Here is a 20,476-nt window from a genome sequence, read left to right as displayed (position 1 = left end):
ATCAATTCTTATTAAAGAGCCTTTTGAGGTGATATCTTTTAGTTCCAAAATTATATGTAAAAATTAAATCTGTTTGTTCCGATTGCCTCTTCAGAACTTGATTTCTGCTGCAACAGGTGTAAATCTAACCACAGTCGATGATCCAATTCAGCGAAAGTTTCTACCCAGCTTTCTCCGAGGAATTGCTGAAGAGAACAAGCTTGTTACCTCCCCAAATTTTGTTGTAACTCAGGCCCTTGTGGCATTACTAGCAGACAAGGGGGCCAAACTGAGACCTAACTATGATAAGTCAGAAGTTGAAAAAAAAGGTACGTTTCATACCATTTGCCAGTTTAATATGTAGTCTAGTAACCAGTTTGATTCATGCTTTTTAAAACATGTTTTAGAGTTGTTGTAAGTGATGAATTACATAGCATCGTGTGTACTTCTTAGGTTCAGATCATGAAAGAAGTGCATGGATCCTTTTTTCATTGTACATGGAAACAAATATTAGAAAAATGCACCAGATTTGTCTTGGTTTGATTAGACTATTAGATTATGGTTTGAGTCACCAATAGATAATAATTCTGATTAGGTTTCCTTAATAAAACCTAGATAAAGATAGTGCTATTTTTATCCTTGCCATAAGATGATAACAGTTTGAAAGGATTCTTTAATCACTATTATCTGCCGGTCTCTTCATCAGGACCGTTTGGCCAAGATAAGTAGGCTTTTGGATCTGTCAGCACAGCCCCTTGACTGGCTGTTATGATCACTTTTGAGCAGCAGAAACCAAACTTTTTAGGGCATGCTGCCTCTGTCTTGGCCTTAAAATAATTTCTGCTGCATTCTTGGTCAGTGCGGCCTTAGAGCAAAGACTGTTGATAGATGTATATAAATGTATATTTGCAATGAATCAGATTTATTATAGAATGTAGTATGAGATAAATGCTTTATACCTTGTATGCATATCTTAGTGAAATGATTGCTTGCAAAAGTGCTAATTCTTTAAAGATATGGGTTAACCCATTTTTTTTGTTCACCACCACCAGCTCTTACCTGGGCATCATTTCATTGTTTTGTTTAAGCAGGTTTAACTGCCCAATTGTATGCCCATCCTTCCTATGATCCTTCTGCTGTAGGCCCTCTGGAGCTGGCTAATGCCCTGGCAGCCTGCTGCCTCTCCTCCAGGCTGTCCTCACAGCATAGGCAATGGGCTGCTCAGCAGCTTGTGCGCACTCTTGCTGCGCATGACCGCGACAACCAAACTACTCCCCAAACACTCGCCGATATGGGAGGAGATCTCAGAAAATGCTCCTTTATCAAGTTGGAGGCTCATCAGAACAGAGTATGTATTTTGAGCCTTACGTGTGTTAATCACCTATGTAAGATAAAAGTTTCTTTCCTTCTCAAAGAGCTCAAAGTTCAGATCCTAGCCTCTCTCTCTCTCTCTCTTTCTTTCTCTCTCACACAACAAAATTACTTCTCTAGGAGTTACAAGCTCTCCTGTCTCTGTATGTTGGGTTGACATAATAGTATGCAAAAAGAAAAATCAGTTGGGGGATGAGAAGAAAACCCAAGGGAATTACCTCACAAAAGATGAGGGCTTGTCCATGCAAAAGGAAGAGAAGTTGTCCTCATTATTTTAACCTAACACATTGGACTCCAGAGGATTGACAAGGGTGGTTTAGGAAATGAAGACTGATCTCCATGATTTGCCAATTTAAAAATCACTTCTTAGTCTGTACTGTTTATTTTGTAGAACATATAAATATATTGAAATATTTATACTTTAATGAATTAAATAAACATTTTTAGTAAAGATTCTAGTACTATCTCCAATAACTCAAATGAATTTGGGCTAAGTACTTTAAGACCATAAAAATAGATTATGTTTACAAGCCAGTTAGAATAGAGTGAGACCATGTATATTACCTTAGAACATAAATGTTTTTCTTTTACAGTTTCCCTGTAGATTTTTTTTTTAATTTGCTAATCATTTGAATCAAAACTTGCTTAGAATTGTACTTTTTCTGAATGAAATCTTGCCATTTGCAACCATATGGATGGAGCTAGAGAGTATAAGGCTAAGCAAAATAAATTAGAGAAAGACAAATACCTTGATTTTCTCCTATGTGGAATTTAAGAAACAAAACAAATGAATAAAGGAATAAAAAAAAGGCCAAAAAAGAGACTCTTAACTGCAGAGAACAGAGTGTTCTACAGGGGAGGTGGATAGGGTATGAGTGAAATAGGTGATGGGGATTAATTAAGAGTACACTTACCACGCTGAGCACTGAGTAATTACAGAATTGTTGAATTGCTCCATTGTACATTGGAAACTAATGTACCACTTTATGTTAACTATACTGGAATTAAAATTCAAAACTTAATAAAAAACTGTTGGACTTTTTCAACTTTTCTAGGTAATGACTTGTGTTTGGTGTAATAAAAAAGGACTCTTAGCTACAAGTGGCAATGATGGTACCATCCGGGTGTGGAATGTTACCAAGAAGCAATATTCACTGCAACAAACCTGCGTGTTCAACAGATTGTGAGTGCCAACTTCAGCTCTCATGTGTAACGTTTAAAATAAGAGAATCCTGACAAGCTTCGTTTTGATTGTGTTAACATAATCAAATTGCCACTAAACTTTTTTGCAATTTTTCTTATATAATGATCTTACTACATCTGCAGTGTTTTTAAATTTTCAGAACAGTAATTAAGAAAATAAAAATTTTAACTATCAATATCTGGACTTACTCAGAATTAAATCGAGGTCTACTGTGCTAGCATAAATGCTAAATTCCATAAAACGGTGGCCTAATTTTCTATCATTCTTCAAGGATTATTTAGGAATTAAAGTAATGATACTTCTTCTTTAGCAGAATGTACAGCTTTTATAGTTTTATAGCTAGCTATAGGTATTTCTTTTCTAGGAACATCCCTAGAGATTAGGCAAACGAGACAATGTGCTCTGAATTAATAACCAGGTATACAACCCATGTAGAATCAGAATGTCTTTGTTGACAAAGTAGGCACTACATTAAATGAGTAGACTAAGCATCACTCTTTTATAATTCTACTGTCTTCACATCGTGATAAACACTAGTGAATATGTGATTGTCAAATGCTGCTAGCCAGGCTTTTGAAATTAAGAATCTTCTAGTCCATATGATATCTTTTTTTTAAGATTTGGGGTTAGTATATTTTTGGATGATGAAGATTAGAATTCCATACATGTCTCTCATATTCTAGAGAAGGAGATGCTGAGGAAAGCCTGGGGTCACCCAGTGATCCAAGTTTCTCTCCTGTTTCCTGGAGTATCAGTGGCAAATACCTAGCTGGAGCCTTGGAAAAGATGGTGAATATTTGGCAAGTTAATGGTAAGAGTCACGCCAATACAAGCAAAATACTGAAGATACTTTTTAAGCCTTTTTTTTTTTTTTTTTAGCTTTCTGAGTCCAAACAGTGGCTTCCTTTCACGTTGAAACTCACAGTCTGTTCATCAGCTGTGTAGATCTATGCATATTATGGTTTATATTAAAGAGGATGATGGGGGCACCTGGATGGCTCAGTTAAGCATTTGCCTTTGGCTCATGTCATGATTCCAGGGTCCTGGGTGGAGCCTCACTGAGAGCTCACTGCCCAGCAGGGCATCTGCTTCTACTTCTCCCTCTCCCTCTGTCTCCCCTGGAATCATGCTCTCTCTCAAATAAATAAAGTCTTTTTAAAACTTAATTAAAGAGGATATGCTCATTTCCTGACTCTTTCTGAGAGTTTTGACTAATCTGGTAGCTATAAACTAAAAATTCTTTTCATGTACTACTGCAAGGATTTGAGCTGTGAATTTTTAGTGATAGATTCTTTTGAATCACTTGAAATATTTCTATTTAAATTGTCCATTTCACAAGTACAGACTCTTGTCAGTGTCTTATACCATGTCTCTAAAAAGTAAAAATCGTTATTGTAATCTTGGGCTTATCCATATTTTTGTTTATTTTTGCATATTTAAAGAATGGCTATTCTGTTTCACATATTTGAAGGAACAGCTAGCCTTAACTGTAGGGAAATTTCTTATGTTTGATTTTCGGTAATTACAGGAAAGAACTTAAGCTTTTGACATTTCTATACTGAATATTTTCCTTTACTCCCTCTTTAATAAAACTGTCATTTTTGTCCCATTAGTAGTTACAGAAAAGCCTGTGAATTTGATAATCATGTGCAGTGTATAAATGAAGGATCCTGCCTTGTAGTTGTATTCATTCTTAGGCTTTTAGGAAATTGGGGACTGCTTTGAGTGTACTATTAGAATTAAGTAATAGTTATTTTTGTATTATTGTTTTTGAGAAATAAGTAACAACTGTTAACATTCTCTCCCTATTTAGGAGGAAAAGGATTGGTAGATATTCAGCCTCATTGGGTATCTGCCCTGGCTTGGCCAGAGGAGGGTCCAGCTACAGCCTGGTCAGGAGAGTCTCCAGAATTATTGTTGGTGGGACGGATGGATGGATCTCTAGGACTGATTGAAGTTGTTGATGTATCCACCATGCACCGTCGAGAATTGGAGCATTGCTATCGAAAAGATGGTAATGACTATACTTTTGTCTAACTGAGAATATATTCCTCCAATCAAGAAAACTTAATTTTTTTGGCACTTGCTTTTTAAAATGCTGAGTGAATATTACTTTTGGCTATTTCTCTAAATTGTCTGGTTGGTATTTCATTTTAATTAGTTACCAAGTTGAAAGATATTTCTCTTCAAACACCTGTAATATATCTCTGCCAAAATGAGATCTAATAGTATTACATTTTTCACTCATCCTTTGTGTAAGTATCTGAACACTTAGAGTAGGGCTCCAAGTCTCCCTTGAAAGTTAATAATGTTCAAGGTCCAAGTCCCTACTCTGCTGTGTCGGGTATACTTGGGCCCAAGCTTAAGCTTGTTAAATAAACCCTGGTGTGATTGCAAAAAAAAAAAAAAGAAAGTTAATAATGTCCAAGACAAAAAATTATGATCATTGGTAGATGTGAAATTGAGGAAGTGGGAAGAGGAGGAGAGAAGTTCTGGTGTGACAAGAGATAGTAGGAAGTTTAATTTATTTTCTCCCAGTTCCCTTTGGATGCATAGGCCTATCTTACTACATAGCTGTTTTGGGGGAGTGGAGCATTTCACAGATAACAGTCCAAGGTTACATAGGATTCTATTAGCAGAATATAACAAGGTTTTTTTTGTTTTGTTTTATTTTAATTTAGTTTTTTTAAATTGATAATGCTTTCATGGGGTTGAAAAATTTTGAAGTTTAAAAAGATAAACAGTGGAAGGTCTTTTTCCCATCTACTCAGTTCCCATGTTCCCACAGAGAAACATTGGGGGTTTTTTGGGTTTTTTTTTACCTGTCTTATAGCCTTCCAGGGTTATATGTACTTAGAGAAGTAAATATGAATATAGATTGTTAGAAATGGGACATCTATGGTAGACTATGGAAACACACTGAATAGGGAATATTAACCAAAAGAAAGGACAGGTAATTTTCTTTCTATGACTTGGGTTATTTCATTTCTCAGTTTCATGGTAAATTCTGGTCCAAAAGGAAAGAAGCCAGTACATTAACTTGGAATCAGCAAGGAAATTTAATTTTTTAATAATCACCTGAAAAAAAATGAAAGATTAAAAATGAGGGTAGTCCTTATCACTTACAAATAACACTTTTGGGACACCTTGGTGGCTCAGTTGTTTAAGTGTCTGCCTTTGGCTCAGGTCATGATCTCCAGGGTCCTGGGATTGAGCCCCACATTCGGCTTCCTGTCCAGCGGGGAGTCTGCTTCTCCCTCACCCTCTGCCTGCTGCTCCCCCTGATTGTGCATGTGCTCGTGCTCTCTGTCAATAAATAAATAAAATCTTTTAAAATAAATAAATAAATAAGACTTTTAAAATAGGTTACACAGAATCCCTGCTCTTAGCCTAATAATAATGTCTAATACATTAAAGATTTGGAAACTTACTTGCGGTGATTGTGGTAGCATATATTTGTTGCAAAATCTGTCTTAAGTTAGACAATGACAAAGGAGTCACTTATATTTTCTTTTTTAAATTTTTGTTTTTATCATGTTAGTGTCTGTAACTTGCATTGCTTGGTTCAGTGAAGATAGACCATTTGCAGTGGGGTATTTTGATGGAAAGTTGTTACTGGGAACAAAGGAACCACTTGAGAAAGGAGGCATTGTTCTAATTGATGCACATAAGGTAAAGCATCTTTACCAGATGGTTACTTTTTCTTGTTTTTTTATTATATAGTATTGCTTGATACTAGTTTTTTAAAACCGTTTACATTATTTGATACTCTATTGTTAACAAAGTCTTTGGACCATGTATATGCATGGAAGAGTCTGTGTAAGAAAGCCATCAAGCCAAGAAAGAAGTAAAACCGAAACAGTGAAATAGGAACTCCCCCTCAAATGCTAGAAATTCCATCTATGAAGAATGATTTCTTTACCTTAAAAAGAGGCTGCTGATTCTAATGCTTCAGGGCTATCTAGGCAAGTAGCATTAGTGGATGAAGCCAGGAGTTGGAAGGTATGAAGGGGGTAAAAATAAAAAAGTGTCAGAAGAACACAATGATGACAACCGTATAAACACACAGTATGTCTTAGATTCTCATAATATTCACTATTTTGTTATGAAGGGTGCCTCTTTTTTAAGTTTCTTTTCATATTTTAATGATTACAAGTCAATGAAAGTACCTGTTAAAATGCTAATGAAAGATGAATATTCCTTCTGAATCAGAATTTCATAATTCATTTATTCAGCTAACATTTACTGGACTTTGGCTCCAGCAAATATATATAATGCAGACTATACTGCAGGGTGAGTTAGTCTAGTGGTTGGGAATGACACGACAGTATCTTATTTGCATAAAATGTTGATTTCAAAATAATTGAGTAATGGAACTATGGGTCATAAATTACTGAGTTTAAAAGTATTTGTGAAGGAAGCATTACCATGACTTTTTTTCTCTTCTTCCCATTTTAAGGATACTCTTGTTAGTATGAAGTGGGACCCAACAGGTCATATTCTTATGACATGTGCCAAAGAAGAAAATGTGAAACTCTGGGGGCCTATTTCAGGATGCTGGCGTTGTCTACATTCACTCTGCCATCCATCTATTGTAAATGGCATTGCTTGGTGCAGCCTCCCAGGGAAAGGATCCAAATTGCATTTACTGATGGCTACGTATGTTGTAATTTGTGTGTGTGTGTGTGTGTATCTTAATTTTTATATTAGTATAGACTGTTCCTTGCATTAAATATGGCTTCTTGGTAGTCTTAAATGGCTTATTGCCTGTTACTACTCTTCTAATATGTAATACTGTAAGATCATCTTGGACAAATGAAGAACAGTTTTCCAGTGTGGACCTTGCTATGCTATCTCCTTAACTGGGTGTGATGTTGCTAGAATATCGATTCTATTTGTATTTCTTGTAAAAGGATTAGCGCATACATATTATAAATAATTTAATAAATAATATTGTAGTAGTTTTGTCAGGTCTTAATTAATTGCTATTTGAAAATATGTTTACTTCTGCATATTGACTTTTTTTTGTGATTTTTAAAATTTTTTAATTTTTTAAATTTATTTTTGTGTTGTTTTTTTTTTTTTTTTAAGTGGCTGTCAGAGTGGCTTAGTATGTGTTTGGCGTATTCCACAAGATATCACACAGACAAGTGTGACTAGTTCAGAAGGATGGTGGGACCAGGAATCCAGTTGCCAGGTAAATAGTCTGGTGCATTTGAAACCCTCATTTGAAAGCATAGATGCTATATGTTATCAAAGTAATCCTCCGCTGGTTACTGACATACTCAATATTTAGTATCCAAAAGGGCAAGATCCATTAGGGAAACATGAATAATTATCATAGTTTGTGTGTTTTCTGAATTAGTTTTAATTTTTGAAGTCAGTACAGCATGTTTCCTTGTTAAAGTGAGATATTCAAGAAATATTGAGTGGCGCTCACTTATGGTACTGGATATACTGGACACTATAGATAGAGAAGTCCCATGTTTAATCTTCAGTACAGTTAAATAGCACTGCAGGAGCACCCTATCCAACCAGAGTATCTCGTGCTGATACCAGAATCCACCTACGAAGAATAATTCCTTTACCTTAAACAGAGGTTACACATTCAGATGGATACTTACAGAGCCATCTAGAAGCTAGGAGTTGGAGGTGTGGAAAGGCTAAAAATAAACAGAAAACCTAGAAGCATGCATGCTTCCTATAAAGGACACAGCTGCCACAGACTTGTCACCCTCCAGAAATGAGACTATTGTTACCAGACTGTCTTATTTTTTTTTCTGATAGAAGTAAAAAAATCCAGTGATTTAAGTAAAATCTCTCAATATTAAAACTTGGCACCTGATTTAAAATTCTTTAAAACACCAGTCAAATGGCCTCCCTGAGCTAACAGTTTGCACCCTCTGTTACTTTGTCCTTTGCTCATGATGCAAATACCCCTGGAAGAAGTATGCCTTATGTCATCTTTGGGTAAATAAGTACATCTGGTATTATACTGCATCATAACTAGAAGGAAAAGGGAGCTTAAGTGGGGAGAAAGGGGTTAAGAGGGAGAAGTAAGTAGCTCTCTAATGGAAGGAAAATATCGCATAAGTGGAGGTGGAAGCACTAGAGATAAATCTGATTTGCTATTTGTGCTAGAGAGTAGCCCTTTGCACAGGTCTTACCTATCTCACTTCTAAAACCTGCACAGCAAACATGAAAATAGACACCATGTGGCAGATAGCCATAGGCAACAAAAAGAAGTACCTGGTTAATAGAGAACCAACATGTGCAGTTCATGAATTTTAGGAGCTAAAAATGAAAATTACATAAAGCTAAATTTAAAAATTAAAACATTCGTTAAAAAGCAGAAGTTAGGGGCACCTGGGTGGCTCAGTGGCTTAAAGCCTCTGCCTTCAGCTCAGATCATGATCTCGGCGTCCTGGGATCTAGCTCTCTGCTCGTCCAGGAGCCTGCTTCTCCCTCTCTCTCTCTGCCTGCCTCTCTGCCTGCTTGTGATCTCTGTCTGTCAAATAAATAAATAAAATCTTAAAAAAAAAAAAGCAGAAGTTAGAATTTTTCTATCTCTGAGGAATAATTAAAACCTAGAAATGTAATTTTTGCCAGTTTGAAGAATAGGAAATTCACTTGAAAGTGTTCAAAAAAAGATGAAACTCAGCTTCAGAGGAGCAAAGGAGAAACAGGTTGATATTTTATTTTCTCAAGCTAAACCTTAGAAGAGAGTTATCATTTCCTCCTCCCCAATTTTATGCTAAATTAAAAAATACAAAATTTTCAAGAATGAATTCTAAATCTTGAATCTTTAAATTTGTTTTAATTTCAATATGTGTTAAAAATAAAAATGAATTGCAGGATGGATATAGGAAATCAACCGGAGCCAAGTGCGTTTATCAGCTGCGGGGACACATCACCCCTGTCCGGACTGTTGCCTTTAGTTCCGATGGCTTGGCCCTCGTGTCTGGTGGACTAGGTGGCCTCATGAATATTTGGTCTTTAAGGGTAAGAATATAGATGTTATTTTTTTCTTAAGAAATGTTTATACATGAACTTATATTTGATAAAATTTAACTCAACTAATCTTAGGAATATTTTGTGTACTAATATCTTCAATACTGAAGAAACTGTTTGCAAAATTCTCCATCCTTTAATTTTTCTTACTGGTAGAGTTTCAAAGTCATCTAGAAAAGACCCAGGAAAATTGTATAGTAACTATGTAATTGAACATTGCTGAGTTTAGCCGGTGTAGATTTTAGAATATGTTTTTGTGAATGTGAAGTATAAATTTAAAATGTAAATAAGGACTGGGGCTCCTGGGTGGCTCAGTGGGTTAAGCATCCGACTTTTAACTCAGGTCATGATCTTGGGGTTGTGAGATTGAGCCCTGAGCTGGGCTCTGCTCAGTGGGGAGTCTGATTGGGATTCTTTCCCTTTCCTTCTCCACCTTGCTCATGCCTCTACCCACCACCCCAACTCGCTCCTTGTGCACGTGCTCTCTTGCTCTCAAAATAAATAAGTCTTTAAAAAATAAATAACTAAATAAAGACTAAGTTTAAGTGATATGTACTGATATAAATACATCTCATTTTAGGATGGCTCTGTCTTACAAACTGTTGTGATAGGCTCTGGAGCTATTCAGACCACAGTGTGGATTCCAGATGTTGGGGTAGCTGCTTGCTCAAATAGATCAAAGGTAATTTTACAATTTCACTAAATTCTAGGGTACCTCTATAAGGTACCCTGGAATTGTAGTCTAAGCAGCCCGCTTTATGTAGAAGAGGAGAAAATCAATATCCAGAAAGATTATTACCTGCCCAGGATAATATAACTATTTAGTGACAAAAGGAGAACTAGAACCCAGGCCTCCTGATTATAATCGAGTACTTTTCCTACTATACCCTAGGCTTTGGTGAAAATGTTTAATTATTGAACAACTTATTTTCCACTGGATGTTATAAAGTGGATTTTTACTTCCTGCCATGATTTGAGATAGCACTAAACTATCTCAAAAGAATTTTTTCTAAAAAGGCAGACCAAAGACATTTAACTCAAGTATACAAAATGTTTCTTGGCTTTGAAATGTAATATTCTAGTAAAACAAAACAAAAAAGAAAACAATAGTAGCCCCTACTGTGAAGTTAATTCTGACATGACATTATCTCCTGCAGTCTTGCTCTTCATACCCTTAATGAAGTAGCCAGTGTGCTACTTTAATTTACATTTTATTAGTTAAAAGATTTTTAAATTGAGCTGTAAACCTGCATGAACAGTCCTCCTAGAAGTAGAATATAGAATAAGAGCCAGGGCAGTGGTAGGCTGCCAGTCAGAGCAGTGCTGCTTCTCTTGCAGATGTGTCCCTCGGCAGGCAGAGAACTTCCTCTGCTGCCCTGTGTCTTGTCAGGCTTTTGAAATATCCTAGATACCTTGTCCTCCAAGTCCTGTGAAATAGTAATGAATTCACATGTCTCTTTAAGGTGAATCAGCAAAATGCAAGGTAGCTCACAAAGTTTACGGTTACTTCTTACTCACTTGTGTTTACATAGACAGAATTTAGGCTGTTTTGAAGGTCATAGGTATTAAAGGTACAGCATAAAATGTCCAAAAAGCAAAAGTGTTCAGTGCAATAACCGGAAGGAATTTCAGAAATGAATGGTAATAGAATTGTCTCTGTGTTATCTTTTACTTAAACAAACGTGTCATGTGGCATGATTCATTTTCCATCAGGATGTTTTGGTCGTGAATTGTACGTCAGAGTGGGCTGTGGCCAATCACGTTTTAGCAACCTGTAGGACAGCACTGAAACAGCAAGGTGTTCTGGGATTAAACATGGCTCCCTGCATGAGAGCGTTTCTGGAGCGGCTACCTGTGATGCTTCAGGAGCAGTATGCCTATGAAAAGGTAACTGAGGACATTCACTGCCGCAGATCCATAGGGGACTGCTGCTCCGGAATTTAAATCACAGCTCTGAATTTATTCCTCAAGAGCATGAAGTCTGAGAAAAAATGAGTGGTGCTATTTGGCAGAATCAAATAAAGTTAAATCATGTCTAAAATGGTTGTGCAGGGGGCGCCTGGGTGGCTCAGTTGGTTAAGCCACTGCCTTTGGCTCAGGTCATGATCCCAGGGTCCTAGGGATCGAGTCCCACATTGGGCTCCCTGCTCAGTGGGAACCCTGCTTTCCCTCTCCCACTCCCCCTGTTTGTGCTCTCTTTCTCTCTCTCTGACAAATAAATAAATAAAGTCTTTTAAAAATAAATAAATAAAATGGTTGTTCAGTAATCCTCAGCCTGCTTTTACTTTATTTTAGTGGGAGTAAAATTTTAAAATAACCCTCAAATTTGTATAGTGCTTGCATAATTTTTTGCTCAGATTACTTATTCACTCCAGAACTTCTTACAGTACATGTGCTGCATCTTACCTTTTCTTACAGAACTCAGATTACTTATTCACTCTAGAACTTCTTACAGTACATGTGCTGCATCTTACCTTTTCTGACCCATGAATCTATTTTTGTGTGGTTTTGCTATCCTGAAGTTGGGAGGTGCGGGGGTGGATATGGGTGTCAGAATGAACATTCTCTGTTTATCAGGTGAATCCGTGTGGAAAGTCTAGTGGAAGAGCTAAGGCTGAACTGAGTAGGGTTCTTACGTTCTAGAATGAGGAATAAGGAAATTTGGACCTGTACCCCAGGCTGTGATCCTGTGTAGTCAGTCTTCTAGCACTCACTAGTGCTGCCCCTAGGCAGAGCTCTTTGGGGGTTTTTTCTTCATTTTTGGCCAAGGTACATTAATACAATTAGCTATTACTGCATCTGGTTAACTTCACTGATGCATTTGCCCCGTTTTGGGGTTTTTTTTTTTTTTCTTTTTTTTTTCTGAATCACTTAGCATCTCATGGAGTTGCTCTGCCACAGTTAGGGAGGGATTCTCTTGTAAAGGAGGAAATGTGAGAAGGGAGCAGGTCATTGTGGTTTAGTTACTTTCTGCTGCTGCTGCTTCTTTTTATTCTTCTTCTTATTATTATTATTATGCATGAAAAACTATAGTGAAAATATACTGCTAAATGCATGTGATGTCCTGGATTGGATCCTGGAGCAGAAAAGGGGCATTAGTGGGAAAACCAAATAAAGTTCTGTGGTTTAGTTGGTGTTGTAGCCAATATTAATTTCTTGGTTATATAAGATGTTATGAAGGATTTAGAAGAATTCTCTGTACTATCTCTGTAACTCTCTGTATTTAAAATTATTTAAAGTAAAAATTATTAAAAAAATAAATATTTTTGTTTTTTTTAAATTCCACTTATTGAACATACAGAATAATAAAAGTTTCAGGTGTAAAAAAAGAGTAAACTTAAAAAATACAGTTACAGGTTTTCAGAGTACAGTAGGTTAATTTTTAATATTTGGTACAGGCTCTTCAATTTGACCTTCTTGTATTTCCTCTTAGCCTCATGTGGTTTGTGGTGATCAGCTTGTTCATAGCCCTTACATGCAATGTCTGGCTTCCCTCGCTGTGGGACTACATCTGGATCAGCTGTTATGTAACCCTCCAGTGCCACCACACCACCAGAGTTGCCTCCCCGACCCAGCATCCTGGAATCCAAACGAGTGGGCCTGGTTAGAATGTTTCTCAACCACCATAAAGGCTGCTGAAGCCCTGACCAATGGAGCACAGTTTCCAGAATCTTTTACTGTTCCTGATCTAGAGCCTGTTCCAGAGGATGAACTTCTATTCCTAATGGTAAGCCATGATAGGAGCTGCTGCTGTCCGCAGCTGAGATTGTATCTTGGGTGTTTAGCAAGTAGCAGACCTCCAGTGAGTATTTCCTAGCTTGGATAGCTAGAAGCCTGCCCTTAGATAAACTTAATGTATTTTGCTTTCAGGTAGTCAGTCACTTTCAGTCTTATGGCAGCCCCCTGTGGTGACAGAGATTGTTTATATGAGAACTGTGGAGCTCCTGTAAACTTGTTGGCTTTCCATGACGTAGTCTATTTTCCCCCCTTTTGTCCATAGTCCCTTGTTTGGTACCTGACTTATACATATTTTAACATCTTTTCCTGGGTCATCTGGGGTTTTTTTTTCACATATAGATTCTAAATTATTTGACACTTTAGCCATGTTTTAATTGCCATAAAATGAGAATATAGAAGAGCATTCCAGTTGTCATTTCTTTGATTGTATTTGGGAATGTCCAGATGTAGAAAGTGTGATGTAGATGAGATGCTTGTGTAGACAGAGCAGGCCAGTGCTTGATCTAACAACCTATTTGCTTAGTTAAGGTTTACATATACAAACATTTGAATACAAAGATACAGATACAAAACAAATATGAATTGAGGGAAATTAGCTATGAAATATAATTTTATTTAAAAAAATTTTTAAAGGTTTTATTTATTTGAGAGAGAGAGAAACAGAGATAGAGGGTGCACTAGCAGGGAGGAGAGGGAGACGCAGCCTTCTTGCTGAGCAGGGAGCCCAACTCTGGCAGAATACAATTTTAATTAAGAAGTGTCCTTCTAGGGTACCTGGGTGGCTTAGTCAGTTAAGCGTCTGTGTTTGACTCTGGGTCATGGTCTCGGGGTCCTGGGATAGAGCCCTGCATCGGGCTCCCTGCTCCACTCCCCCCCTCCACTTGCACTCTCTCGTGTACTCTCTCTCTCAAATAAATAAATAAAATCTTAAAAAAAAAAATAGTTGTGTCCTTCTGAGCCTATTTGCTCCACATCTGTCATTTTATAGATGAGGAAATTGAAGCCTAGAAAGATGAAGTGACCTGCCTATTGCTGTATAGTGAGTTCAGGAGGATGGTGACTCCTGCACATGATCTTGTACCTGTTGGTGCTCAGAAAACCTAAATGGTTAACTTTGAATTACCAATGTGATAGTGATAGTGATAGTTTATCATAAACATAAAGTGTTTATGATAAAGGAAAATATTAATGCGTAGTCAAGTTTGGCATAATTATAAAACTGCTCTTAATTTCTTATAGTATTAAAAAATTTTCTTTCAGTATTTACTAGTTTCTTTTATGGAAAGAAAACTTAGTTGTTAATTAATAACATAAATCTTGGGGCACTTGGGTGACTTGGTCCGTTAAACATCCAGCTTTTGATCTCAGCTCAGGTCTTAATCTCAGGGTCCCGAGTTCAGGCCCCATGTTGGAGGGGGTATTTTTTTTTCCTAAAAAAACAGATAAATCTTGGAGTGCCTGGGTGGCTCAGTGGGTGAAGCCTCTGCCTTTGGCTCAGGTCATGGTATCAGGGTCCTAGGATCAAACCCCACATCAGGCTCTCTGCTCCGCAGAGAGCCTGCTTCTCCCCCGCGCCCCCCCCGCCGCCTCTCTGCCTCCTTGTGAGTTCGCTCTCTGTCAGATAAATAAATAAAATCTTTAAAAAAAAAAAAAGGATAAATCTTAATAACCAAGATTCATCCTGATGTTTGCTGTGTCTTGCAGGATAACAGTAAATGGATTAATGGCATGGATGAACAAATTATGTCTTGGGCAACTTCCAGACCTGAGGTCAGTGAAGATAACTATATATATGGTGGTTCTCATTAAATCTTCTAAATGCTTGTTTGTTTATAACCTGGTGTCTCTTAGAGGCTAACTCATGTTTGAATGAATGATTGAATCTAATTTTGAGATGAATATGGTTTTCTAGGACTGGCACCTGGGAGGTAAATGTGATGTCTACCTGTGGGGTGCTGGCAGGCATGGACAATTGGCAGAAGCGGGAAGAAATGTAATGGTCCCTGCAGCAGCTCCCTCATTCTCACAGGCCCAACAGGTAACTAATGGGGTAAAGAAGTGAGGAAGAAACTTGAGAACTCTTAACAATTCTGATTTCCTTGTTGTCAGGTTATGTGTATCCATTGTGTAATCTGTTGTGGGGAATAACAGAACAAAGGCATGATGTATACCTTCTAAATAAAAGCTTTCTAGGGTTTTTATCAGCCTTAAATTTTGTTAATATGTTTTTAAATTTTTGCTTTCAAGTGTAATGAATTAACATCATGATGCATGTATTAGGCCTGCCTAGTACATATTTATAGAAGTTAACACACTCCTAATTATTGATTCTGTTTTGTGGTTATTAACTTACAGGAATCTTTAGCTAGATTTCATTGACTCTCCTCTCCTCTTTTAATAATCGTGGTAGCATATTTCCAAACCCTTTCTCAGGCCACTGCTTTCTCTTCCATTCTTCTCTGCCTTAGTAAGTTCCAGGATGCACTACTCTTTCTTGTGTATATCTCCTCAGCTTTCCGCTTCTTGATGGATTTCTAGCCAATCTTTAATATTTCTCCTCACCCTTTCCTCTTTTTTTTTTGTTTTGTTGTTAATGTTATTATTTAAAACTCTGTGGGACACCTGGATGGTTCAGCCAGTTAAGCATCTGCCTTTGGCTCAGGCCATGATCCCAGGGTCCTGGGGTTCGAGTTCTGCATCGGGCTCCTTGCTTCTTCCTCTGCCTGCCACTCCCCCTGTTCTCTCTCTCTCTCTCTCTGACAAATAATCTTTAAAAAATAAATAGGTAAATAAACTCTGCACAATTGCGGCACCTGGGTGGGGCAGTTAAGTGTCCAACTCTTGATTTCAGCTCTGGTCATGGTCTCGGGGTTGTGACATTGAGCCCTACGTCGGACTCCACACTCAGTGAAGAGTTTGCTCCATATTCTCTCCTCCTCTCTCTCTGAACCCCCACCCTGCTTGTATGCATGCTCTTTCTCTCTCTCTCAAATGAATAAATAAAGTCTTCAAAATAAATAGATAAACTGCACAATAGGCTGAAATCCCTGCAGATAAGATAGTTCTAAATGATTTTAAATAGTTCAGTGCACCTCATACATCTTTGTTAAGCAGTTTTATAATAATCAAGAGCTTGTAGGAACCCCATACTTACATTAACCCATCCTCTTTAGTGAGCGGATAGAAGAATTAATAAAGGTATCCTAGGTATGCATAGAATCATTTTAAGTGGTAAAGCTATATGATAAAAGATAATTTGTTTGTGTGTTTTTATACTAGGTGATATGTGGTCAGAATTGTACCTTTGTCATCCAGGCCAATGGCACAGTGTTGGCTTGTGGGGAAGGAAGTTATGGCAGATTGGGACAAGGAAATTCAGATGACCTTCATGTCCTGACAGTTATTTCAGCCCTACAAGGTAAAATTATCCTCAGTTCAAAGCTGATCAGAAACTATGGCCTAACTATGGGAGTGTTAACTTATGTTGGAACTCATCTCAAACCTTTGCTAGGCAAAGTCATAGAGGGTTTTCACTTCTTTAGTTTCTCATTTAGGATATACAGCCTGATTTCCAGATTTTAAGCTATGTTATTTTGTAAGCTATTTATCATGGCAGTGCTAGAATTCAGTGACCTGAAAATTGTAAACAAATTCTTTAAAATGGCAGAACTGTAAATTAGGCAACCATTAATAGCAGTAATAATCATGCATGTGTTTCCTAAAAAGTAAAAACCAATTTATATGGATATCAGCAAATGCACTAAAGACTTTACAGGGCATCTCTGCCTGAGTTCTCTGACTTGGAAAAAAACTACATCTGGAGATTCCACTGCAGGAGCTCCTGGCTTGTTTCTTATGTCAACTTTGGTGACTCCAAAGCCTACAAAGAGAGCAAAGAGGGTTTTTTAAGTAAAAGCATACAAGTAATGATGTGTTCAGAACCAATTCTGAAATAGTTCTGAGTTCTCTTCCTTGAGATCTCTTCCTCCCAGAGCACAGCATTGGGGATGGGATTGCAGAGTTGCTATCTAGAACTACTGCATCCGGCCTCTAGGACCTTGCACAAGCTAGACTAGACTTCTTTGTGACTCACTTAACCCATTTGTAAATTGGTGATGATAATATCTGCCTCATATGTTCTATGTGAAAGTAAAAAAGGAGACATTCCAGGTAAAGCATTTCTAGGAGTGGCTAGAACATAGGCCTTGATGACTAAACTGTTCCTGTCAATCCTCCTTTTCTTGTCATCATTTTATGTGACTGCTCCCAGTTTACTAGGTTATGGCTTCAAATTTGCTTTAAAATTAAAGACACTGTTTTTCTTTATGTAGTAGAGTTTTGACGTTTTTCCATGCTAAGAGTATTCTGTAGCAGCTGCAAATGAAGAGTTTTACCATCCATTGATGCTTGTTGGTTTTCTGCTCTGTTCCAGGATTTGTGGTGACCCAGCTGGTGACTTCTTGTGGTTCTGATGGGCACTCAATGGCCCTGACTGAAAGTGGAGAGGTCTTTAGCTGGGGAGATGGTGATTATGGCAAACTTGGCCACGGGAACAGCGACAGACAGCGGCGCCCCAGGCAGATCGAGGCTTTACAAGGAGAAGAAGTGGTGCAGGTCAGACAGGACGTGGATCAGTTTGCCTTTGAAGATAAACATACTAGTTGTTGAATAGTGTTCTCAAATTTAGGTAACGGGAAATAATAGTAAAAATACATTATGAGTCATTACAAGAGATCCACTGTTTTTGGCTGTTCATCCTTGAATTTATCAGAAGTTTGAATGGGCTTTGGTAATAAGACAGACTCCCTTTTCCTGAGCTAGCTGGTTGGCCCAAGCTGGGGTACTTCAGGTGCTTGGAAGAAACACAGTAGGCTTTAGCTCCTGCTGTGTAGTCCTTAATACAGTGAGTGATAGGTTGAATGCAGAGCTTAACATTTATCATTATTGTTACAAGTGTTGAGTTCATGTCCATATTCTGGAAAATTGACTAGTGATCTCGGATGATAATTATAAAACTGCATAGCACCGGAGAGATCACAGAGGATTTCCCCATTTATTATCGCATGTGGTCTGGGTCATCTGTACACAGCTAAAGCATAGCAGCGATTCTTCTAAGGTAAGCTGGTTAGCTTGGTCTTCCTGAGAATGATGAGGACATCAGGCTTGGGGAAGCAGGAGGGCCACTTGGGCAGGTAGGACATACTGGTCTTGAAGGTGCTGAGTTGTCAGTGAAGTTTATTACCGTATTAATGACCAAAAATGACTGATTTTGTTCTTTCTTGGTATACCCTCTTCTTAAATTTTTTTCTTCTCCTTGGTTCTGTCTGTAGATGTCTTGTGGCTTCAAGCACTCAGCAGTGGTAACTTCAGATGGCAAACTGTTCACTTTTGGCAATGGTGACTACGGTCGTCTGGGTCTTGGAAATACGTCTAACAAAAAACTTCCAGAGAGAGTGACTGCACTGGAGGGATATCAGATTGGACAGGCATGGAATAAATCAATAATATGTTCCATCTGCTCATAGTTTCTTTTTCCTCTATTATACTGAGACACTGTCCTTTAAAGAAGACTAGAATCATCAGTTGTGCTTAAGCTCATGTACATTTTGTTTGGCCTACTTGATCATTTTTTTGTGATTTTTTCCCCCAATATGAAAATTTGTATCTCAAGTTATATTTGACAAATGAAAGCATTAATTCAGGATGCAAATATTTTACAACCCCTTCCGTAATACAATTTGATATAAAACCTTTGAACTATACAGATTTTTGTGACTGCTGTCTGGTAGTCTGGAAGTAGGTGTCTGAATTGTGGCATCATTGGTGGTGCTGCTCTGAACTAGTACTTATCCTGTATACGTTGAGATCACCTCTTAACAAGGAGATGTTTTTATCACTTTCTATATCATTCCTTAGGCTGTCTCTGATGTATTTTTTTGACTTATTGCATACCTTTCCTTTTTATGCCCTCTGATTCTAAGTTAGCCACAGATATTTGAAGGATTTCACATCAAAGAAAAAAGTTATTTTTTCATTTGTGGACATTGGCAATTTTTTCTTATTGGCACATTTTGTTAACATATGCAGAAGGCCCTTGAAATTAAAATGAAAATATATATAGCCAAGTTTTTCACTGAAATGGGAAAAAAGGATCCCGGAAACAGGTATATGGTTTAGGTGCTCTGATTTTGCTTGACTGAATACCCTGTTCTTTCTTTAGGTAGCATGTGGCTTAAACCACACTTTGGCAGTATCAGCGGATGGCTCCATGGTGTGGGCTTTTGGAGATGGGGACTATGGCAAACTTGGCTTAGGAAATTCCACTGCAAAATCTTCCCCTCAGGTCAGTATTGATTTATTCTAGGGTTTCAGACAGTGTGGTATTCATCTATGTCAGTGCCTCTTTTTGGTTGGGAATAATTTACCTTTAGCATTTTAGTAATTGATAGTGAAGTTCAGAAGCTTCTATTGCTTACTTTTAAATGTCCAGCATTCTAGATCTTGACTTTAAATAAGCCATTAATTGCTAAACTGGACGTAAAAACTGCAAGGATAAGCCTTTGTCCCCATATACAGACTGAACAGTGTAGGACTATCTCCCATGTAGAGAAGAAATAGTTATAGACATATCTCCAGGGTGCCTGAGGGAGGGAACTTTGAACAATCTTTTATATCCTTCTGCTTGCATCTGCCATTTTAGCTGATTATTACGCCTAGTTTATACAGATACATGCCTCTGTTTAAAAAATAATAAAAAGGAAATATAGGAAATAATAAATAAATTAGAAACTAATATTCACATTACAGAAGGTTTCTTGGCTCTGCAGAAGACTGTCTTTGCAGTTCTTTCTGTGGATTTTCCTAACACACTTAACAAGCAGCTTGATTTACAAATATTTAATGTATATTCAACTCCAAATACCCTATCATAAATAATCTGTACTATTTTGATAACTAGACTGGTGAATATTTAGCTAGGGATGTGGAAAGCCAGGAAACCATCTCTGGGACACATACAAAGCAGTTATTATCACCTCTGAAAGTAAAAACATCTAACTCGGAGCAGCGCATGGCTTTCCATGGTCTCATAGTATTGTTTAAAAGGCTCCAGGATTCTCTTTGGTCTCTGTTGCACAGAGCAATGATTCTACTCACATGAGGTCCTGGGGGTTT

At 37.6% G+C, this 20,476-nt stretch overlaps 1 protein-coding gene across 1 annotated transcript in view; it reads left to right on the top strand.

Annotated features, from left to right (window-relative positions):
* Nucleotides 1-20,476, top strand: part of HERC1 (HECT and RLD domain containing E3 ubiquitin protein ligase family member 1) — a 192,813-nt gene that overhangs the window by 155,501 nt on the left and 16,836 nt on the right. Inside the window, exons 50-67 of the mRNA XM_080807823.1 lie at nucleotides 95-308; nucleotides 1,071-1,327; nucleotides 2,406-2,533; nucleotides 3,238-3,365; nucleotides 4,368-4,568; nucleotides 6,096-6,226; nucleotides 7,014-7,213; nucleotides 7,646-7,751; nucleotides 9,410-9,556; nucleotides 10,146-10,247; nucleotides 11,279-11,452; nucleotides 12,999-13,292; nucleotides 15,008-15,073; nucleotides 15,216-15,341; nucleotides 16,583-16,721; nucleotides 17,736-17,917; nucleotides 18,634-18,789; nucleotides 19,524-19,646. Coding sequence (XP_080663949.1) covers nucleotides 95-308; nucleotides 1,071-1,327; nucleotides 2,406-2,533; nucleotides 3,238-3,365; nucleotides 4,368-4,568; nucleotides 6,096-6,226; nucleotides 7,014-7,213; nucleotides 7,646-7,751; nucleotides 9,410-9,556; nucleotides 10,146-10,247; nucleotides 11,279-11,452; nucleotides 12,999-13,292; nucleotides 15,008-15,073; nucleotides 15,216-15,341; nucleotides 16,583-16,721; nucleotides 17,736-17,917; nucleotides 18,634-18,789; nucleotides 19,524-19,646 — 2,874 coding nt within the window. The remainder of the gene's footprint in view (nucleotides 1-94; nucleotides 309-1,070; nucleotides 1,328-2,405; nucleotides 2,534-3,237; nucleotides 3,366-4,367; nucleotides 4,569-6,095; nucleotides 6,227-7,013; nucleotides 7,214-7,645; nucleotides 7,752-9,409; nucleotides 9,557-10,145; nucleotides 10,248-11,278; nucleotides 11,453-12,998; nucleotides 13,293-15,007; nucleotides 15,074-15,215; nucleotides 15,342-16,582; nucleotides 16,722-17,735; nucleotides 17,918-18,633; nucleotides 18,790-19,523; nucleotides 19,647-20,476) is intronic.

Source organism: Martes martes (assembly GCF_963455335.1).
Source record: "Martes martes genome assembly, chromosome: 7".
In the NCBI taxonomy this organism is placed as follows: Eukaryota; Metazoa; Chordata; class Mammalia; order Carnivora; family Mustelidae; genus Martes; species Martes martes.
Note: the sequence above shows the minus strand (reverse complement) of the source record. Positions and strands in the feature narration are given on the sequence as shown.